Source organism: Amblyomma mixtum, chromosome 2 (genome assembly GCF_055824585.1).
Source record: "Amblyomma mixtum isolate Tamu chromosome 2, ASM5582458v1, whole genome shotgun sequence".
Classification (NCBI taxonomy): Eukaryota; Metazoa; Arthropoda; class Arachnida; order Ixodida; family Ixodidae; genus Amblyomma; species Amblyomma mixtum.
In genome coordinates this window covers 64,775,244-64,795,628 of record NC_143013.1, presented here as the reverse complement: position 1 = coordinate 64,795,628, position 20,385 = coordinate 64,775,244, and the positions used below count along the sequence as shown (strand labels likewise).

Here is a 20,385-nt window from a genome sequence, read left to right as displayed (position 1 = left end):
TCTCCTATGCGGGCTAGTCAAGGTATATTTGTATCCCTTTCTGAATTCATAAGTAAGATACACAACGATTACATCATTAGAGGTGATTTCAGCATGCCTGAAGTTACATGGGTTGACAATAAACAAGTCATTACCAACCTGTCAAAGCTGTATGTTGATTTCCGTGACCTCATTATTGCAAACGACCTGTATCAGTTTCTTAAGGCGCCAACCAGGTCATGCCATGGTTCCTCGTCTGTTCTCGATTTGCTTTTTTCTAACCGAGATTCACTTGCGCGCGATAGTTATATTATCCCAGGTATCAGTGACCACGACTGTGTCGTTGCACACGTGCCAATGACCCAGCCTTCAGTGCCACACAGCCGCCTCAGAAAAATTTTCTATGACAGAGGCGATTACTAATCACTATCTAGAGAGCTTGACAACTATTTACATGACTTCATGCATATTCATGAGCCAGCGTTTCGATGCTACTGCGCTGTGGGACATATTTAAGCAGAAACTTGATGTGCTCACTGACAAATACATGTATGTTCCTATCAAAAACATAGCTAAGCGGCGCAAGGAGAAGCCGTGGGTAACTCGGGAAACTAAACTATTGATTAAGAAAAAGCGTCGTCTCCTAAACACGTACATACAATACCGGGAAGCGAAAGTACTTGAAAAGGTACGTGTTTTTGGAACAGACATAAAAGTTAAAAATAAAGCTGCGAAAAAAGGGTACATCAATGAGTTGAGTGTTAAAATTCACAGTAATCCAAAAGAACTGTGGAAATTTCTTAAAATTAATGGCCGTGAATCAGTCGGTATTCCGGCACTGAATAACGGTGCTGAACCTATAACTGATGATTTTGATAAGGCATGCTGGTTCAATGATTATTTTAAGTCCGTTTCCGCAGCGAACTCGCATCATGAAATGCCAGTCATGGATGTCCATGCGCAAGAGACCATGCCTGAGCTAACAATTACATACAACGGTGTGTTAAACCTGCTGAATAACATAAAGGTGTCTTCGGCAAGTGGGCCCGAAGATGTTCCCGGTCATGTCTTTAAAGTATATGCTGAATTAATTGCTCATTACTTAGTTATTCTGTACTCGAAATTTTTAGATACAAGAATAATACCCCAGCAATGGAAAAACGCTAGCGTGGTGCCTATTCATAAGGGTGGTCCTAAAAACATAGTTGCTAATTACAGGCCAATTTCGCTTACAAGTATTAGCTGCAAAACGTTTCAGCACATAATATATAGCGCAATGATGAAGCATTTGGAACAAAATGAATTTTTTACTCAAGCTCAGCATGGTTTCAGATCAGGTTACTCGTGTACGACGCAGCTTTTAGAATTTAGCCATATTTTTTCATCATTTGACAAGGGTCTTGAAACGAATTGTAGTTTCTTAGATTTCAAGAAAGCGTTTGATTTGGTACCTCATTATTTGCTACTGTATAAATTATCTTTACTCAAGATTCCAACTTCCCTTCTAAACTGGCTCCAATGTTACCTGCAGGGGCGTAAACAACGTGTACTGATTAATGGCTCCCAGTCTGATTATGTTCCTGTATTTTCGGGTGTACCGCAGGGGTCTGTTTTAGGGCCTTTGCTGTTTCTACTTTATATTAATGACATTTCTAAAGATATGACTTGTAAACTACGTTTATATGCTGATGATTGTGTTATCTACCATGTCGTTAACGGTTCTTCAGACTCTTGTCATTTGCAGTGCTACTTGGACCGCATACAACAATGGTGTTTGAAGTGGCAGATGTTTCTGAACCCAATAAAATGTCAGTTTATTTCCTTCACCCGCAAGCTTCACTATTTCCTGGCTGAATATAAATTAGATTCTATCCGACTTTCTAGAGTTTCTCATTATAAATACCTCGGCGTTTACTTTTTGTCCAATCTCACCTGGAACGAGCACGTCGAGCATGTTTCTGCTAAAGCTTATGGCATGCTAAATTTTGTAAGAAGAAATTTTAACATGGCACGACTAAAAGTTAAAGAACTTCTATATTTCACCTATATTCGGCCAATTTTGGAGTATGCTTGTGTGTTTTGGCACCCCCAACTTTAAATTTAACCGACATGCTTGAGCGTATTCAGAACTTTGCCGCTCGGTTTGTCTCCAGTACTTACAATTATAACAGCAGTGTTACTAATATTAAACTAACGCTGGGATGGGAGCTGTTACGGAAACGCCGTACCAACTCTTGGTTAGAAATGTTGCATAAAATCTTTCACCGAAAAATAAAAATAGATAAAGAAAATTATTTGCTTCCACCGCATTTCAGGTCAGACAGACTTGACCTGGATGGAAGATTAAAGAAATTAAATGGAAAACTAAGACTTATCAAAATGCATTTTTTCGATCTACCATTCATGACTGGAATCGCCTGCCCCATGAAATTCTTGAGTGCCGTTCCGAACCTATGTTCCGCGCGTTGCTCTCGGATGTATGAGTGCGCAGTTGGCTTTTTTTTTTGTCATGCCTTGTTGTTTCGTCATATTCATTCATTTTGTACTTGCTGTGCCAAGCCTTCTTGTTTGTACTGCTTTTTTTTCCTTTCTTTCTCTTTTTTCTGGCCTATTCTTATGTTGTGTATTCTCAACCCCCCCCCCCCCCCCCCCTGCAATAATGCTTACTGGCGCTGCAGGTAGTTCCAATAAATAAATAAATAAATAAATAAAGAAACGAACAGCCTCATCGTGACGGTAGTGAAGCCCGAAATACCTACAACAGTCTTAGAAAGACATCAAGAAAGCTGTTCGTATGCACATGCACCCACAGCCATCTGTCTTGTACGAAAGATCTCTCCTGTGGTGACAGATTAGAACATATTCGGCTGGAGCGCAGAAAATACCCACCCCCTCACATAAAACTAGACTCCTCCGCAGCCATAGACAGGAGGAAAATTCAGACCAACACTTTCCCTAACTTGTTCATCCTACACAAGATTAGCCCCACTCAATATCAGAATACATGCCCTTGGTGTGGAGCTTGCCCTACGCTCTACCACATATCGTGGGAATGTACAACGAAACCAAAACACTTAACTGTATCCAACCCGACATATGAGCAGTGGGAGGTGGCCCTGACCAGCGAGATCCTGGATCAGCAACTTAAGTTGGTTCAGCAAGTCCGTCAGTCAGCTAAAGCCAGTGGCGCCTTGGACTAGGGGTGCCACCCAAGTTGCTCGAGCAACCTTCTTCTTTTTAAATAAAAGTTTTCTCTCTCTCTCTCTTTCCTACGAACGGAACCATTCCCAAGATTTATCCGTTGCAGATTACGTAACAACACTTCGGAAACCTACTCAAGACTGCTGTTTAGAAGACAAGAGGCTTTTGCAGGAAGGGATGATGAGAGGTCGTATTTTGTGCAGAATCAGAAACGATGCTGGGCTGTGACAGAGCAGAACTTTACCTTCCACATCGCCTAGGACATGGCCGTTAATGCAGAACCAACGAATTAGCAGCACCACAGTCCCAACGACAGAAACAATAAGGTACGCGCAAAAGGGCAGACATTTCAGCAAGCGTGGTAAACGTGCATTATCGAATATTTCAACCGCTAGCAAAATACGTCACAGAAGGGGACATAGCACTTCTGTATAGTTGTTTGCTAGCGCCTGAAGTATTCCACCATGAAGGTAGCATCCACGCAACTCGCGGCAGACATAACAGTGAACGCTAAGCAAGAACCGCCCGTGTCCAGACATGCAACGATCTTCAAGCAACGAAAACCGGTTGATCAGAGGAAACACGTAGATAAAGTTAGTTGCTACCGTTGTTTTGGTAAACAGTCTCCTAACGTTTCCAACTTGAGTTCAGCTACATGCTCTCAGCGCAAAACAACCGGTGCATTGAGAAAGCCTGTTATTAGAGAAAAAAATAAACAAATGTGAAAAACAGTAGAAAAAAACAGTCCCAAGGAAAACCTTTCGCCTTGCAGCACTCTAGAGAGCCAAAGTACCCCCTGAATTTTAACCGCCCTGATTACCGTCTCCTCCTCCGCCTCCGCACAGGCAGTGGGTGGACGGCCGAACGCCTCCACCGTTATCGTGGTGCTCCCAGTGCATTGTGCGCGAACTGCGACAGCCAAGACGTCAAACGAAATATAACTGCAGCTTTTCGCTTGTGTATCCAGGATTAACCACAGCTAAGCCACTGCCTAATTTTTTCTGAACAAGTGCAGCAGAACCTCATTATTAATACTGGTCATTAAAATATCAAGTATTTAGAACAGGGCGCAAGGAAGTCGAAAAGGCTTGAAAAAATCTGGAAAGGACGTCATACTTTTCAACTGGTCAGTACAATCCTGTAGTTCTTCCGTAGCTAAAAGGCTACTTATTGTCCAGAATTCAGGAACACGAACAGCGCTACCATCCTTTTGTCAGCGATCTGCGATTTTTCGCTAAAAACATGCGTGTATCATTTCCTAACTCTTCGACTAATTTCTGTCGTGCTTGTCGCCAGGCCAACGGCGCAACAAAGTTCCGGATACTGCTGTTCATCAAACAGAGCCTGACCAAGGGGTTCCTCATAATACAAGGCCCGGTTGATGCAAGTACGAAAACGGGCAGCCCTGCAGCGCCCCGGAACAAGCTTTAGAAGATGCTATTTCTTTGCAGCAATTTCTTTTTTGTATGCGCTAGGGCCTTTATATTCAAGCTTTTGAAAGTGTTAAAGCACTCGTAGCCACCCGCGTTTTCGTCAGCGTTTTCCGCGGTAGAAGTTTATATAGTAATATAGTATAGTTATATAGTATCTGCCTCTCCCGTACCCGAGAGTAGAGTAAGCATGAAATGTTCACGGGCATAACACGAAGCGTACGCGGACTCGACGAGACGCAGGCCTGACAAGAATGTATATGCAGCGCGTTCGAAACTGTTTAAAGTGCGTAGAGGCGAGAGCGCTTTCTGCACCACTCTGCCTATGTGACATTGGTGACGTTGCCACCGGATTACGTCACACATAACTGATGACGAAGTAATTACAAATTACCAATTAGTGACTAATTACTGATTAATGACTAAATACCAATTAACTTCTAATTAATGACACTTAAGCTTCGCCTTTAAGAAGTGGAACGCGACGGCGTGTTGTAGCGCTGCCTGGCAGTCCACGGAACGCCACCACCTGTTCGGCGCGATGCCTTGCCCTTTGAACGCGACGCCTTTTGAGGAAAGGAAATTACGCAGTAATTATCTGTCATCTCGGTGGACACCTGAACCGCACCTTACAGGAAAGGAGGAACGCCACTACCCGTTCGGCGCGATGCCTTGCCCTTTGAACGCAAGGCTTTTTGAGGAAAGGAAATGGCGCAGTAATTCTCTGTCATCTCGGCGGACACCCGAACCGCACCGTAAAGGAAGGGAGGAAAGCCACCACTCGTTCGGCGCGATGCCTTGCCCTTTGAACGCAACGCTTTCTGAGGAAAGGAAATGGCGCAGTAATTCTCTATAATCTCGGTGGACACCCGAACCGCACCTTACAGGAAAGGAGAAACGCCACTACCCGTTCGGCGCGATGCCTTGTCCTTTGAACGCAAGGCTTTTTGAGGAAAGGAAATGGCGCAGTAATTCTCTATCATCTCGGTGGACACCCGAACCGCACCGTACAGGAAGAACGCCACCACCCGTTCGGCGCGAAGCTACCGGCGCTTGTATGCCGGTCCTGTAGGAGGGCTTAGTCTCGTAAAATCTCGTACGGCGCCCGGATGCTCTCGTTTCATTGCCCGGATGAGTAGAATTCAGTTCCCGGATGTTGGCTCTCAGTCTCGGCATGACGTCACCACACTGCCGACAACGGGCGCTAAAAGCATTTCATGCTTAATACGCGGCGGACGGTAAAGAGAAACAGCAACTCAGGTGCAACCGCGAAGAAAATAAAATTCATCCGAAGAAGTTTAAGAATTTTCTGCATTTGAAATGCGTGGGCAAAAAAAGTGCGAAATCATGGTACGCATTTGTGGGTCCCATGATGTACAACGCAGCGAGCTATGGAAAGGAAAATGATAGGTGTTACGTTAAGAGATCGGAAGAGGGCGGAGTGGGTGAGGGAACAAACGCGGGTTAATGACATCTTAGTTGAAATCAAGAGGAAGAAATGGACTTGGGCAGGGCATGTAATGCGAAGGCAAGATAACCGCTGGTCCTTAAGGTTAATGGAGTGGATTCCAAGAGAAAGCAAACGTAGCAGGGGACGGCAGAAAGTTAGGTGGGCGGATGAGATTAAGAAGTTTGAGGGGATAGGATGGCGGCAACTGACAAAGGACAGGGTTAATTGGAGAGACATGGGAGAGGCCTTTGCCCTGCAGTGGGTGGTCAGGCTGATGATGATGATGATGATGCATTTGTGGGAACCTCTGGAGACGAAAGTTCATTCAAGGGAGGAATGGATGGATGGAAACAACTTTATTACAAAAAAAAAAAACAAAAAATCTTCCAGGGTGATCCCTCACTGGTCCAGGAGTCCACGGGCTTGTGCTTCACGCGAAGCCCGATCCACCAGCCATTTCTGGCCGGCGGGCTGAGCGATCCGTAAAGCAGCCTCCCAGGAAGAAAGAGTGGGATTGGGGATGTGGGGAAGCACATTCCCAAAGGTAGTGGAAAAGTGTGGATTTGGGGGCATCATGATCGATAGTGAGTTAAGAGACGTTTCATGTGGTTTAATGTAGCGCAGACGACAGAGCACTGGTCAGCAGTACTATTCAGCTCGTAACTTGAACGAAATAGCAACTACCGACCGTTGACAAGACGATGGTGGAAGCATCTTCGAAAGACGCTCCGCATACGGGGCTATCTTTGGAACCGATACAGTTGCAAGCAAGTGGCCTACTAGGTCGTAATTCTTCCAAGCCATTACGAATTCAAATCGAATAGGTCCAAGTAGTTGCAGTCACCGCGGTGGCTGAGGGGTTATGGTGCTCGGAGGATTACCTGAAAGGCGCTGCTTCGCTCCTGGCCGCGGTGGTCACATTTCGAAAAAGACGAAATGCTAGAGACCAGGCTACTGCCCATGTGAGTGCACGGCAAAGAGCCCTAGATGACCTAAATTACCCTGAGCACTCCTCTACGATGTGCTTCACAGCCTCAGTCGTTTTGGGACTTAATCCTCCTTAATCTAAACCAAACCAAGCGTTGTCAAGCTGCAGAGGCATGACTGAACGTTTCTTGGGACTGTTTTCAAGCAATTTCGAATATTGCAAAGGAGATCCTGGGTATATGTACGTACACCAATGAACAGTAAAACGAGTTTTTTGGCGAGTTGGTTGCATTCTTGAGATATAACGGGAGCGGCAGAAACACACCCGCATTAGGAACAAACACTCATGCGCACGGAAGAATGCTGCACTTTTAACTTTTTTTTTTTCAAAGAGGCATGCTGAACAAAAAGGCTGCGTCACGCATGGGCGCACAGCAGAATTGAAAAAGTCAAGTGACAAAGACAAACCTAGAGCTGACATAAACCCTAAGACACGTCTTATCTTGTGGCACAGGAAATGCGGAATTCCGATCTGTAGAAAAAAAACTGAGATCGCTTACGCAATTATTGCCCCTTTTTTAGAAGATACGCTTGCAGCCGTTCTGGTGAGGCTTGATCATTGCGCCGTCGAAATCCGGTGCACATTTCTTTCTAAACCTGCAATGCGCAACTCGGTGCACATCTTCGTCGATCTTGGAACTTAGTTCGTGCTCCCTTGAACAAGCTTCATATATGGGCCAATTCCGCCGACAGCTGCTTTTCCGCAAGGCAATAGCATTTGGTGCATCGCTTCTCAATCACGTTGCTCGCAGTAGGGCCTCGTATGCTTTTTCTTGCGTACATTTCTTCTACTCTCCTCCTTGTCGTATAGATATGAAGACAAAGTTTGGTGAGCACAAAGTGCAACAATAAGAAACCTTGTAGCAGGTTTGGAGTAGTTTCCTTTTTTCGGCAACGGTTAAGCTGACTGTGTTGCGTTCCCTTACTAGAGACCAGTGTTGTTTATTTTGTCGGACGGAGTATTTGTACGAACATTTGATTCGTAATAAATTCGATTCATTTACTATTTTATTATTCTTCGATTCAATTATTACCTACGCTCAGTTTATATCCGATTCAATTGCAAGATTAAACAATTTGCGTGCGATTCAATTGGTTTGGAAAAAGCACTATTCTCACATATATACAAGGAACGCGCCGTACACTTTACTGACAAGCACGAAAGACATCTGAGGACACACAAAGTACGCTTTGTGTTTGTGCAATTTGTTTCTTGCTCGTCAGTAAAGTGTACAAGGCGTTGGAGGTATGATGTACAACAAACTACGACCACTTCTCGTGCTTTGATCGCTATTCTCACACCCTTACACTTTCTCGCTGTGAAAACTACGAGCTACTGCCGAGTATGCCAAGTGCCCTAAAAAACGTAGTGAGTGAATAAAAAAAGGCCGCAGATAAATATTTGTTAATTATTTTTTCCATGTTATGAGGCTTCCTTCAATGATTCCGATTGTTTGAGATTTTGAAGTGTGCATTATTGTTGCGTCTACCCTTCAGAGCATGCGCAGGCAGTAACGACGCTCAAGGTAATTATAACCCAACGGCAGAAAGTACTCGAGTCACGGCACACCGAAGAAACAGAATGGACAGCAGGAAAAATGAATTTCAAACGGAAAAATTACTGAATAGCAGCAGTTATCTTATTTTTCAGACAATCTGTCAACATAGAGTTAGAAATCTGTATCTGCGGCCGGTGCATCTTAAAAGATTGCGGTCAAGGGTTCATGAAAGGTGTGAACTTTATTACTGAATTACAGTTTTCCCCTGAGGCTCGACATTCCTTCTCAGTGGCGATCAAGGTAGTCCCATCAGCGAATTGGTCGTGGTAGCGAAGAAACTTTCCCAGCTCTTTCCAGTTTAATGCACAGCGACTAGTACTTCGCAGTTGAAGCGACACAATGAGAATTCTGAAGAATGTCAGGCACGAGAATGCGATATCTTTGCAGAGAGACTAGACTTCTTTTCCTTTCTGGAATTTTCATCTTCCCTGCGGTAGCGCCTGCATGAAGCCATATGATTTATCAGGACAAGAGAATTACTTCGGGCTGTCAAACAAATAATTAGGCCAAATATCAAAAGTTCTACAGTATATCCCATTCTGCTTACGCCGTCCATGCGAGACCACAGAGCCTGTCTCACTTTATCATACCAGATGCGTTTAGCATGGAGCGTTTAAAACAATTTGAAGATATGGGAGGTGGAAGGGCAACTCAGAGGGCTAAATAATATAAACGAGTTTTGTTTAAATCAAAAGACGAGTCGTCTTCGTTAGTAGCACAATCCACACAAAACAAAACCTCGATAGATTTTTTTATTTTGTTGAACAGCGCTTGACGTGAAGAGTTGATACTTATCAGGTCATCTTCTGTTCGCCTCGACATTTTTTCTTTGTCACACGCCTGAAAAAAAAAAACAATTGCGCTGAATATTTCTTAGAAGCATAATGATGCCATAAAAAACCAAAAAACTAAAGAGCATTGTTAAATAGGACGACACCACTAACTCCTATAATCGACCAGAAAACAATAATATGAGACTATTTGAGCATATTCTACTGTGTCAATGTGCGCTGCACACCGACCAATAGAAATCTAAGAGCAATAACTTGCAGGTTAAGCCGCAAAGCGCGGAGAGATGCAACTGGAAAAATCCAGCTCAGCCGACATATTGTCTTATAATGCCAAGCCATTCGAACTTGCGAACACTTGACCAAACAAAGTACAAATTTAGGCTCCTGTTTTAAACAGCCGAGCTTGCAATGTTTCACGGCTGGCCACCGCACCAAACCTGGCCCGTTCTGTATGCCTATTTTAACCAGCTCATTGCCTGCTTTGTAATAAGCCAAGTGCATCATATGTAGATATGCTGTGTTAAAAGCCGTCTTGACATTTTTCGAAGCGCTAAAACAATAAGGATGCAGAGGACGCTACCCTTCTGAACTTCAAAAGCCGTCTTTTGACACCTTTTAGCATGTCTAGATCAGATCCAGAGACCGATCAAGTCGCCAGCAGAACCATCGGAACCAGTGCGACCTTACCAAGAAATCTCCGTGTAGCCAAGTTTGCAGCCAGTAGAAACCAAGCATGTATTCAAAGGTACAAGCAAAAAATTCAAAAGCAAGCATTAAAGAAAACCAAAGCTGAAAGCAGGCACTCGCAAATAAAAGCTACTGTAACACAAGAGTCACACATCTGATTGCCACCAAACGTGTGATTATACATCTAAAATACACGACAGTAGTGCGGAGATTGAAACTGGCAAACCCCTAAGTCGAAATCTTCATTCATAATTGCAAACCTATTCCTGTAAGCTCTTGGTCCCTGAGTAGAATAAAAAGCCTTGTAGCCATTTTGCGTCATCGCGGTCTCTCCTCCCTTAGCACTCGTTGACTGAGAGGAATTACTCAACTTACAAAGCACACTAGCTCTTGCTTTAGCTGTACTCCGAAAGACTCAGTAATGTCGCTGTGGTTGCTTACTTACATCGGTACGCTCGTGGGCACGGCGATCTGACGCACACGACTCCGGTTGGAACGCAACGCTGGCCACGACGACAGATGCGGCCCTGTATGGAACAGACAGCGATGAATACACAAGCATGAACGAGCGACTGACTCCAATTGAAGAAATGTTTCTTAGCATCACAATAAAGAAATTAAAGTGGAATGAACAACACGCACCGGATGTGCAAAAAGGTGCGTCAGTCCTACAAAAGATTTTTTCAAAAGGAAAAGTTCCTTCACAAAACATAAATCCGGACTCAAAGTGATCTTACTTATTGTGAGTAGGTATTCGCAGTATCAGGTCTGGTGACAAGAAATGAGAGAAAAATTATGGTGGACGGAAGCTATATAAAGTGCCAAAGTCCAAATGTTGAGTAGAGAAGATAACGACATGCATCGAGAAAAAAATACATAAGAACGAACGCACAGGACGCATAATGTTCGCTTATGCTTATTACGTTTCCTTTCTTGACAGTCAGCATCATTGCAGTCTTTGTAGCGTTACAGAAAACAAAAAAATCGTGTACCGTGGAACCACTTGTGATCGTTAAGAAATGATCACTACTTTTCTTATTGGGTGACAATAAAATTTTTCCTGCGGCCCTGCACGTTCGCGATGTTAACGCTCGATAAATTGTTCAAAGTTAGTGCAAAATCTGGGAGCAATAGAGCACTTCACAATGGTTTACGCGGAGTCGCTCTACAGGCAATAAATCCCGTGGTTCATTTATGAAGAACTCGAGCATCAGCATTGCCCTTTGATAAGTGAAATCTCTCACATGTATTTAATTGTGTGAATGCAGAATTGTTAAATGTAATGTTTCTTTTTTTGTGGAAAGACACGTTCTACCTGTCTTCCAAAGCAGTCACCAGTTTGCTCCTGAAATCCACTGTGAAACCTGCAGTTGCTGGCGGCGCTTTGAAAAAAATTTGATGTCACTCACCCCAAGCGCGCACATCAAGAAACAAACATTCATTATTCTCTTTCGTAAAAGTGCTGGCAAATGCTCAAGCATAGATACATGGCGGCTACCACTGTCATATTTGCAAGGCATAATGACTGCATCATGAATGTAACATTAACGTGATGGCCACTGGATGTGACCATTAAAGCACCTTAAGCTGGTCGTGCACAGAATAAGCGTTTCAGGCAGCGAAACGTTCAACCAACGCCAGTCATGTTGTAGTGAAGGGGAATCCTGCCACACAAACTTAAGTCAGATATTCGCAGATGTCTGTTCGTAAATTGGCCGCTACGTTTTCATATGTTATTTTTCGATGAAGAAAAGACGAAAATACATGCGAAAAACCACATCACGAGCGGCATTAATGTTGGTAAACTACCAAACTTAGTGTTTCATTAGTTAAAGCTTGTGATCGTAGCGGTCGTCTAGCGAGAACTAAGCGCGTTGTTATTACCTGCTTGCGTGTATTTCTCGAGCTCAGTTCGCACTGGATTTGTTTTCAGGCGCGAAAGAAATACAAATGCTTATGATGAGTTTTGTAGTTCTACATATTACAAGTAATACGTTTTCAATACAAAGTCCATTTTTGTCTTGCTAAGTAATTAACGTAAAGCCCACTTACAGCTATCGCAGTTATCACGACGGCTCGTTTATTACGAATGAGTGCGGTGCTGCCGTCGAAATAAGCTTTAGGGCAATCGGACTGCATATGAGATACAATGAAAACCGTGGAGGCGTAACTCGATTATTAAGAACGAGGACGCGTCGTAAACTTGGCTCCGCAGCGGAAAAACCCTCGCTTCCGGTAAGCGCGTAGATGGAAGAGAGCATCCGAGCGCCATTTTGCTGAAAATAATGATGTGGGATCCAAAAACGCAAAAAAGGGCGAGACATTGCCGACAAAACAGCACTGGTTTTCCAAACGCTTCCGTCGAAAACGCATGCTCTTAAAGGCGGCACAGGTACAGGCGAAAGGCAAGGTTCAGTGTTAACATACTAATGGGCACGAGGAGATAAGTTTTCATGCGACCAGCTTGCAACCAGTCATAAGTTCAAATGGCGCGAATGGCACTGCGCGTTATTTGCTCGCTGTGTGGCTTGTTGAGTTGGAACCGGACACGGTCGAAAGATACGAGCTTCAACTACTTCATGACTGTGCAACGCTCCACGTGTTGCCTTCTCTGGCTGTAGTGACAGCGTTCTTTTTACCTCGAAATGCACAGTGCAAGATCCATTCACTTGACTTGGGCGTCCCTTAATCGCACAAAAGTCATATCGTCGGTGCAACATCCCGTTCATGCTGATAGCAATTCCCACAGGAGACGTTCTGTTTCAGATAGATTTTTTCACGGCTGCGGAAATGATTAAGGCCACGAGATTTGGATTGACTGGGGGATGAATCTGCAATTGCTCCCTTAACGCATGCTTTCTGGGCCAAGGAACGACTGAAAACACTGAACATCCGCGTGATTAGACGCATGACAATTTGTAGCAACGCCTTGATGATACGCCGATTGCCAGACATGAGTTCACCTGAGATGACTTCGTTGGCAAGGAATATGACGCGGGCGTCAAAATGCTGATACACTTGAGCATCCATTGTGCGCGAAGTACGGGCGCTGCCAGATCGCCCAGAATCTGATTAAAATGTCGAGGATGCCGACTTGTCACTGGTTGCTGTGAACGCCTTAACTGCGCTTAGCTGTAGCCTGAAATTAAAACAGCTAAACAGTGGGCAATAAAGGCCTGAGCGAGGAACAAAATGTGACGCGTCTTGAAGTCTTATAAAGCGCCGTGATATGGTCTGCTTTAAAGAAGCTAACAGGCATAAAGAACTTCTGTAAAAAAATAAACGCCAGTTTTGTTGGATTTCGTATTTCTGCCGTTTTAATCAGATGTACACTTAACACAAACCTCGGCTACAAAAAAGTTCATCCGCGCGACTTTCGGGTTCGTTATAGGGAGGTTTTACTGTATATAGAAACATTTTGCAGCGAAAGCTATAACAGCTGTGGTATGGCCAGATAGCCCTCTGCATTCTACTTTTGAACATACATTGTCAGCGATGAAACCCTAATTATACTTACCGAAATTATTTAATTTTATTCCATTTAATTACACTGGATGGTCGTCCACCTAGGAACTATGGCATATAAGTAGAGGACTCAAAAAAATTTACGTACGCCACATCTGCGTCCGCCACCAGGCAGTGGAAATCCTTCCCCGAGTCCTTGGGCGTCCGCTAGCACCGCTGTAAACGCATAATAGTCACTTGATATTAGGTTGCATTTCCTGAATATGCACTTTGTGAAGGCTATTCCCGAACTGACAATGCGATCAGTGGATATGTTTTGCCACTGATTTATTGCGAAGGGCATAAATAGTTCATGTTTTTTTTTTAAGCTGGCGCCGAAATGCCGGCGGAAAAATACTTTTTCTCCTTCATGCTGTCACGCTAAAGCAGTATCGAGCCTGCTGCTGGGACGAATATTTTTACTGTTTCACCTTATTGAAACTTCTCCTATAAATGATTTTTAAAGTTCAGTCTATGTGTTGCCTAATCGCATCAGTGGTCTCGTGTGCATCATGAGTTCTCTTTTCGTAAGTAAGTTCGGTTGTTTCACGTAGCTTCCTTTTTCATCGAAATTTGCAGTTAATGTGAAACTGCCCTTCACCGAGGTAGTGCTTCCTTTTCTATGCTGTTTTCCTGCATACGGTGCTATTATCATACTGGGCGCTGCTGAGGCGGTGAGGCAAAAGCAGAACTCATGATTAAATTCTCTTTATCGGCCTGTTGAGGCGCGATCTGTCTGTAGCAAATTATACACAATTTTTTAACGTATTTTGTTGTTACCTTTCTAAGTCGCCTTCATCTCGCGGTTCCTTTCGTACCTTTGCTTTGTTGTACTTATGCACTGCTAGCTGCAGAAGCAAAATACTGGGATTTTTTTCAAGCGATTTCAAGGCGTCGCACTGACGACAGCTAACACACAGACAGGATCCGCGCTGATTTTAACTGTAGTTTCTTTTTATAAATTACGTTTTTGGACTAAGCGGCCGACATGTTATTGTCTTGCAGCACAAGAGTAAAAGTAATAACACTCCAAAGAGCACAAACCAAAACCTTGAAGCTGTGTTTGGCCTGGAGGGTGCAACAAGCTAGTGAGACACCTACACGAACTCTGCTGTATAACAAAGTCGAGGCACCACGCACACACAAGCTGTTCCCCCATTTTCGATTAGATACGCACCCAAAAATTCACGCAGCACTCAATTCTTGCTTCTACTCGTTGTCTAGCTTTATATAGCGGCTGGCAAGGCGATGAGCGCGCAAACTCATTCCTTGTTACCTGCGGATTGGTAGGTCGTGTTCTCTCGCCCTCTCAAAATATAACAGCCGAGACATACCGAAGTATTTTCTCTGCTTATGTCAGCGGCACTTCTCATAAAACACCGTCGGCGCCAGCGACATTCCGACGGGAGTGAATTTTCCGTAGCTAATACGGGGCATATGCGAAAGCACAGGCGTATACAAAAACTAACACCTACCCTGTTCTTCATAATATTACTTTCAGCACTCTTTTTCATGTTTTACAGCGCTCGGTACACGTTAGGTATCACACCATGCTGGCCAATTTTCGGAGTAGGCACTACCTTTAGGACCTTCATAGGCTATTGGGAAACGTTAGCCAAAGGGTGACGTGTTGTGCGATAAAACCAACCTGCACGCTGTCGCAAAATTTTGCATTAAAAAGCTTCATGCGGAGTGAAAGCGCATGCGTTCCGCAATACAGGACCAAGACAATTATTTTTAATCGCTCCTTTCACCGTTTGCAAATGGGGTGAATCTCACTTGTGGCACCGATGTGCTTGAACATCTAGTTTGGTCGTACTTCTACAAGTTTCATGGAGCCTCAACTCGACAAAGGAAAGTTACACTTAACGCGACACAGGCGCTAATAGAAACTAGCCGACTTGGACACTAAAAAAACGAAGAGAATTTGAGCTCTAATATATCGACCCATTTACAGTTCAGCGTGTGTCAAGTTAAGTGTTACTTTAATTTTGAATAAGGGAGCCGTAGTGCTCCCTAAACGTTCTTTTCTTCGACCATGGTTAGTGACCTGTGAGCTTCGTCAACCAGGATTCCTGGCCAGACAGTGTGCCGCCAAACAATTGACTACATTAAGTGTTCCTTTCCGTTTTACCGTTGTCTTTGCTAAACTAGTAGAAGACATGGGCGTGGCATCATACATGCGAGGTATGTGTGCGGTCATGGCTATGTGCAAACAGGTGTTTGGGTGCGTTACGTGCGCTAACCTAACTCGTAAACAGCAGCCTTTTTGAAAACATTTCTTCGTAACTTCAAAGTAACCAAATCAATGGTTCCTATACAACCGTTGTCCATCGTTGCCGTCAGGGTCGACCTATACCTTATACCGGCATATACGCTGCATTATTACACTAGACCAGGAAGGTGTGTTCACAGAACTTGAAAGAATTAGACAAAATCATGAAAGCCTCCGTTGCGACTTGAATAAACAGCGTGAACGAAGACGAGCACAAAAGACAAGGAAACGGACGACACAGCGCTGTGTCGTCCTTTTCCTTGTTTTTTGTGCTCGTCTTCGTTCGCGCTGTTTATTCAAGATGCTTAACCAACTAGCCCGCCAAAACGTGTTAACGCAACTCAGCTGCGAGCTGGAAGCTATTTTCTTTCTAAAGATTGAGTAACTTCATGCTTCATATAATTTCTGTGTACAGTACGAGCACTTATCCATTTAAACCTAGAACATTCAGCCAGCACTCACCTGCGGACAGCAGGATCAAAGCTAGCACCAAAGCAATGTTCTTCATGGCTTGCTCTCTGTCACCAAACAACTGGGAATGCACCGCGCGAATCGAGAAGTTTTTATCGTGCGCACCGAACGTTGCCACATCGTATCTACCACGCCAGCGGCAACGCCCACACCGGCACACGTGCCCCAAACAAGAGATGCAGATAAGCACAACGTGCAGATCTTGGGATGTTTCGACTGTTTCTTTTCTTTTAGTTGCTCATACGTAGCACGAGGAAAACGGCACAGCGCTGATCACGGTTTTTTTCGTGGTAATGGCCTCACTACTAAGAAATATACACGTGTAATGGTATCGCCCGTGTATTGACATACCGTGGCATTGAACCCGTCGACTGCAATCGATGCACGGCATAGAGCGGCCACAAGCAAGGTCTGTTTCCAAGTGTAGCTGCGCCGCCGCAAATGTTGCGGCCCGGTTGCGTGTTCGCCAAATGCAGCCGGTACAGCCAGCGATGACAGCGCCGCCCACCGGCAGGTAGCAGCCACCATTAAGGCTCGTTATAAATATTCATTCAGAACGACGGCTTCACATCTCCGCTATGGCGCAGTGGATTAGAGCCACGTGTTGCGTATGGAAGGTCGGCCGTTCGACTCCGCTCTCAATAGTGTAATTTTATTGTTTTTTTTAAATTTCATTTCTTATTTTTTTTCCCTTTTAGGTCGCAAATCGTGATGCTTAGTGGCATATAACGCCGTTTAAGCATTACTTAGGCAATAATTATTCCTTTTAGGTAAGCCGTTGTGACAATCTTCACTCACCGTGATCAATTCACCGTGGTTTCAAGCCTTGTGGCTGTACAGGCTGCAGTTGGCGAATACGCGGCCCGATTGCTGTTTTAAAGCGGGACGGTACTTTTCTTTCTTATTACAGCCCCGCCCCTTCGTCAAGAATCTTTGCACACACGACACATTGCACTTTTTGTTTTCAGCTGCCGCGGTGGCTCAGTTGTTATGGCACTCGGCGGCTGACCCGAAAGACACGGGTTCCATTCCGGCCACGGTGGGTGAAATTCCAGAGGTCCGTGTACTGTGCGATGTCAGTGCACGCTAAAGAAGTTTAGACGGTCTAAATTTCCGGAGCCCTTCACTAAGGCGTCCCTTCATTGCCTGAGTCTCTTTCGGACGGTAAACCTCCATAAGCTAAACCATTCTCTTTGAAGCAATTTTTTTTGCACCAGGGATCACTGCCTTACCTTGCGGTCTCCCGTTTTCTTACTTATTCTTGCATAAGTACCACCGGAAGCAATGTGACCACTTTAATGAAATGAACTGTCCTTTATATTGCTTTGCATATGTTTGAAAACAGGAGAGCACATATTCCGGAGCATGCCTATCTTATTTCACTGGAAACAAGTGCAAATCACTATAAGAAACAGAGCATTCCATTTATGTCTCCGGCTAGCGATGGAGTATCGCTATGTCGTAGTGTGCTTCTGCAGCCAACCTACTGATGATCCGTCGACGTGCACTGCGACGATATCACTGCAGTGGGAAGAGAGCACCATTATTGCTAATGTAAGTCTGGTCGCTGCAGAGATATCACCATTTCGACAGCTTCTTAGCGATCCTCAGCATGCTACATGCCAATTTTTGTGGCGTCATACCTGTGGCTGATCGTGACTCCTACTCCTTTGGTAAGAGCCCTAGCCTTCGACACGTGTCACTCACTCAGAAGAATTGGTAGGGTTGACAACCAGTACATTTTGTAACCTATGTGTGTATGAATCGTGCAGAAGGTTTTCGACGTCTGATTCGAAAAGACGACTATAGTCTATTTTCACAGCTTTAGAAGCAAATGTCCGTTGGCAGTGGCCGCTGTGGGGAAACGGCACGCGATTGCTAGATGTATGGGCTCGAAAAGTGCTGCCACATAGAGGTGATAATGAGGGTGAATTGTAATGGCAAAGGAGCATCTTTGGCCAACTCAAAGTTGGGTCAACAACTTTTTCGTCGAGCATTTAACCCCACAGAAATGCATTTACAGGTACTCCATTGGCGAGACGTTCAGGGAATGTTCAGCCGTGTGGCTTGCTTTTCTTATGCGCGCGGTGGTCACATTTCGATAGAGACGAAATGCTAGAGACCAGGCTACTGTCCATGTGAGTGCACGGTAAAGAGCCCCAGGTGACCTAAATTATCCTGAGCACTCCTTTACAAGATGTGCTTAACAGCCTCAGTCGCTTTGGGACTTAATCCTCCTTAATCTAAACCAAACCAAGCGTTGTCAAGCTGCAGAGGCATTACTGAACGTTTGTCGGAACTGTTTTCAAGCAATTTGGCAGATTGCAAAGGAGATCCTGGGTATATGTACGTAGACCAATGAACAGGAAAACGAGTTTTTTGGCGAGTTGGTCACATTCTTGAGATATAACGGCAGCGGCAGAAACACACCCGCATTAGGAACAAACACTCATGCGCACGGAAGAACTCTGCACTTTGAACTTTTTTTTTTTTTGCAAAGAGGAATGCTGAATAAAAAGGCTGCGTCACGCATGCGCGCCCAGCAGAATTGAAAAAGTCAAGTGACAAAGACAAACCTAGAGCTGACATAAACCCTAAGACACATCTTGTTTCGCAGGAAATGTGGAATTCTGATCTGTAGAGAAAAAACAGATCACTTACGCAATTACTGCCCCTTTTTCAAAAGATACGCTTGCAGCCGTTCTGGTGAGGTTTGATCATTGCGCCGTCGAAATCCGGTGCACATTTCTTTCTAAACCTGCAATGCGCAACTCGGTGTACATCTTCGTTGATCTTGAAACTTAGTTCGTGCTCCCTTGAACAAGCTTCATATATCGGCCAATTCCGCCGACAGCTGCTTTTCCACAAGGCAATAGCATTTGATGCATCGCTTCCCAATCACGTTGCTCGCAGTAGGGCTTGGTATGCTTTTTCTCGCGTACATTTCTTCTACTCCCCTCCTTGTCGTATAGATATGAAGACAAAGTTTGGTGAGCACAAAGTGCAACAATAAGAAACCTTGTAGCAGGTTTGGGGTAAAGATGCCTTTTTTCGCCTCCGGTTAAGCTCACTATGTTGCGTTCCCTTACTGAAGACCAGTGTGGTTTATTTTGTCAGCTGTAGCTCTGAACCACCACCGCCAGCACGAGGCTGTTTTCAGTCGCACGACAGAAGTTCGAGTGTTTCTACGAACATTTGATTCGTATTCAAACCGATTCATTTGAGATTTGATTCATTTTCGAATCGATTGTTATCTACGCTGTTTGTATCAGAGAAAATGGCAAGTATAAACAATTTGTGTGCCATTAGATAGGTTTTGAAAAAGCCCTATTCTCACATATATACAAGCAACGCGCTGTACACTTTACTGACAAGCACAACAGACTTGGCAGGACACACAAAGTATGCTTTGTGTGCTGTGCAGTTTGTTTTTGCTCGTCAGTAAAGTGTACTGCGTGTTGCAGACATTCTGTGCAACCAGCTAACACCAGTTCTGTTGGTTTTATAGCTGTTCTCACACCTTTACTTTTTGCCGCTCTGAAGATAACGAGCTACTGCCGAGTATTCCAAGTGCACTAAATAACGTGGTGAATGAATAAAAACAGGCAACGGAAGAATATTTGCTAATTCATTCTTTTTTTTTCTCGTTCTGGGATGCGCTTCAATGATGCCGATTGCTTAAAATTTTTGAGCACGCATTACTGTTCCGTCTAACTTTCAGAGCATGCGCAGACGCTAACCACGCTCAAGGAAATCATAACCCAACGGCAGAAAGTAGTCGAGTCACGCCACGCCAATGAAACAGAGTGAACAACAATAAATATGCATTTCAAACGGAAAAATTATTGAATAGCAGAGGCTATCTTATTTTTCAGACGATCTGCCAACACTGAGTTAGAAACCTGTGTCTGTGGCCGGTGCATCCTAATGTTTGCGGCCAACGGTTCATGAAAGGTGCGAACCTTATTGCTGAACTACAGCGTTCCAGTAAGGCTCGGCATTCCTTCTCCTTAGTTGCGATCAAGGTAGTCCCATCAGCGAATTGGCCATG

General features: G+C 44.4%; 1 protein-coding gene across 1 annotated transcript; it reads right to left on the bottom strand.

Annotated features, from left to right (window-relative positions):
- Positions 1-9,342: 9,342 nt before the first annotated feature.
- LOC149359580 (uncharacterized) lies at positions 9,343-16,446 on the bottom strand. The gene is made up of 4 exons (XM_089571747.1): positions 16,326-16,446; positions 13,698-13,765; positions 10,530-10,611; positions 9,343-9,446 (listed from the first exon to the last, which is right to left on the bottom strand). Exons 1-4 carry the CDS (start codon positions 16,369-16,371, stop codon positions 9,439-9,441), a joined length of 204 nt encoding a protein of 67 aa, XP_089427873.1. The 5' UTR covers positions 16,372-16,446; the 3' UTR covers positions 9,343-9,438.
- Positions 16,447-20,385: the final 3,939 nt, after the last annotated feature.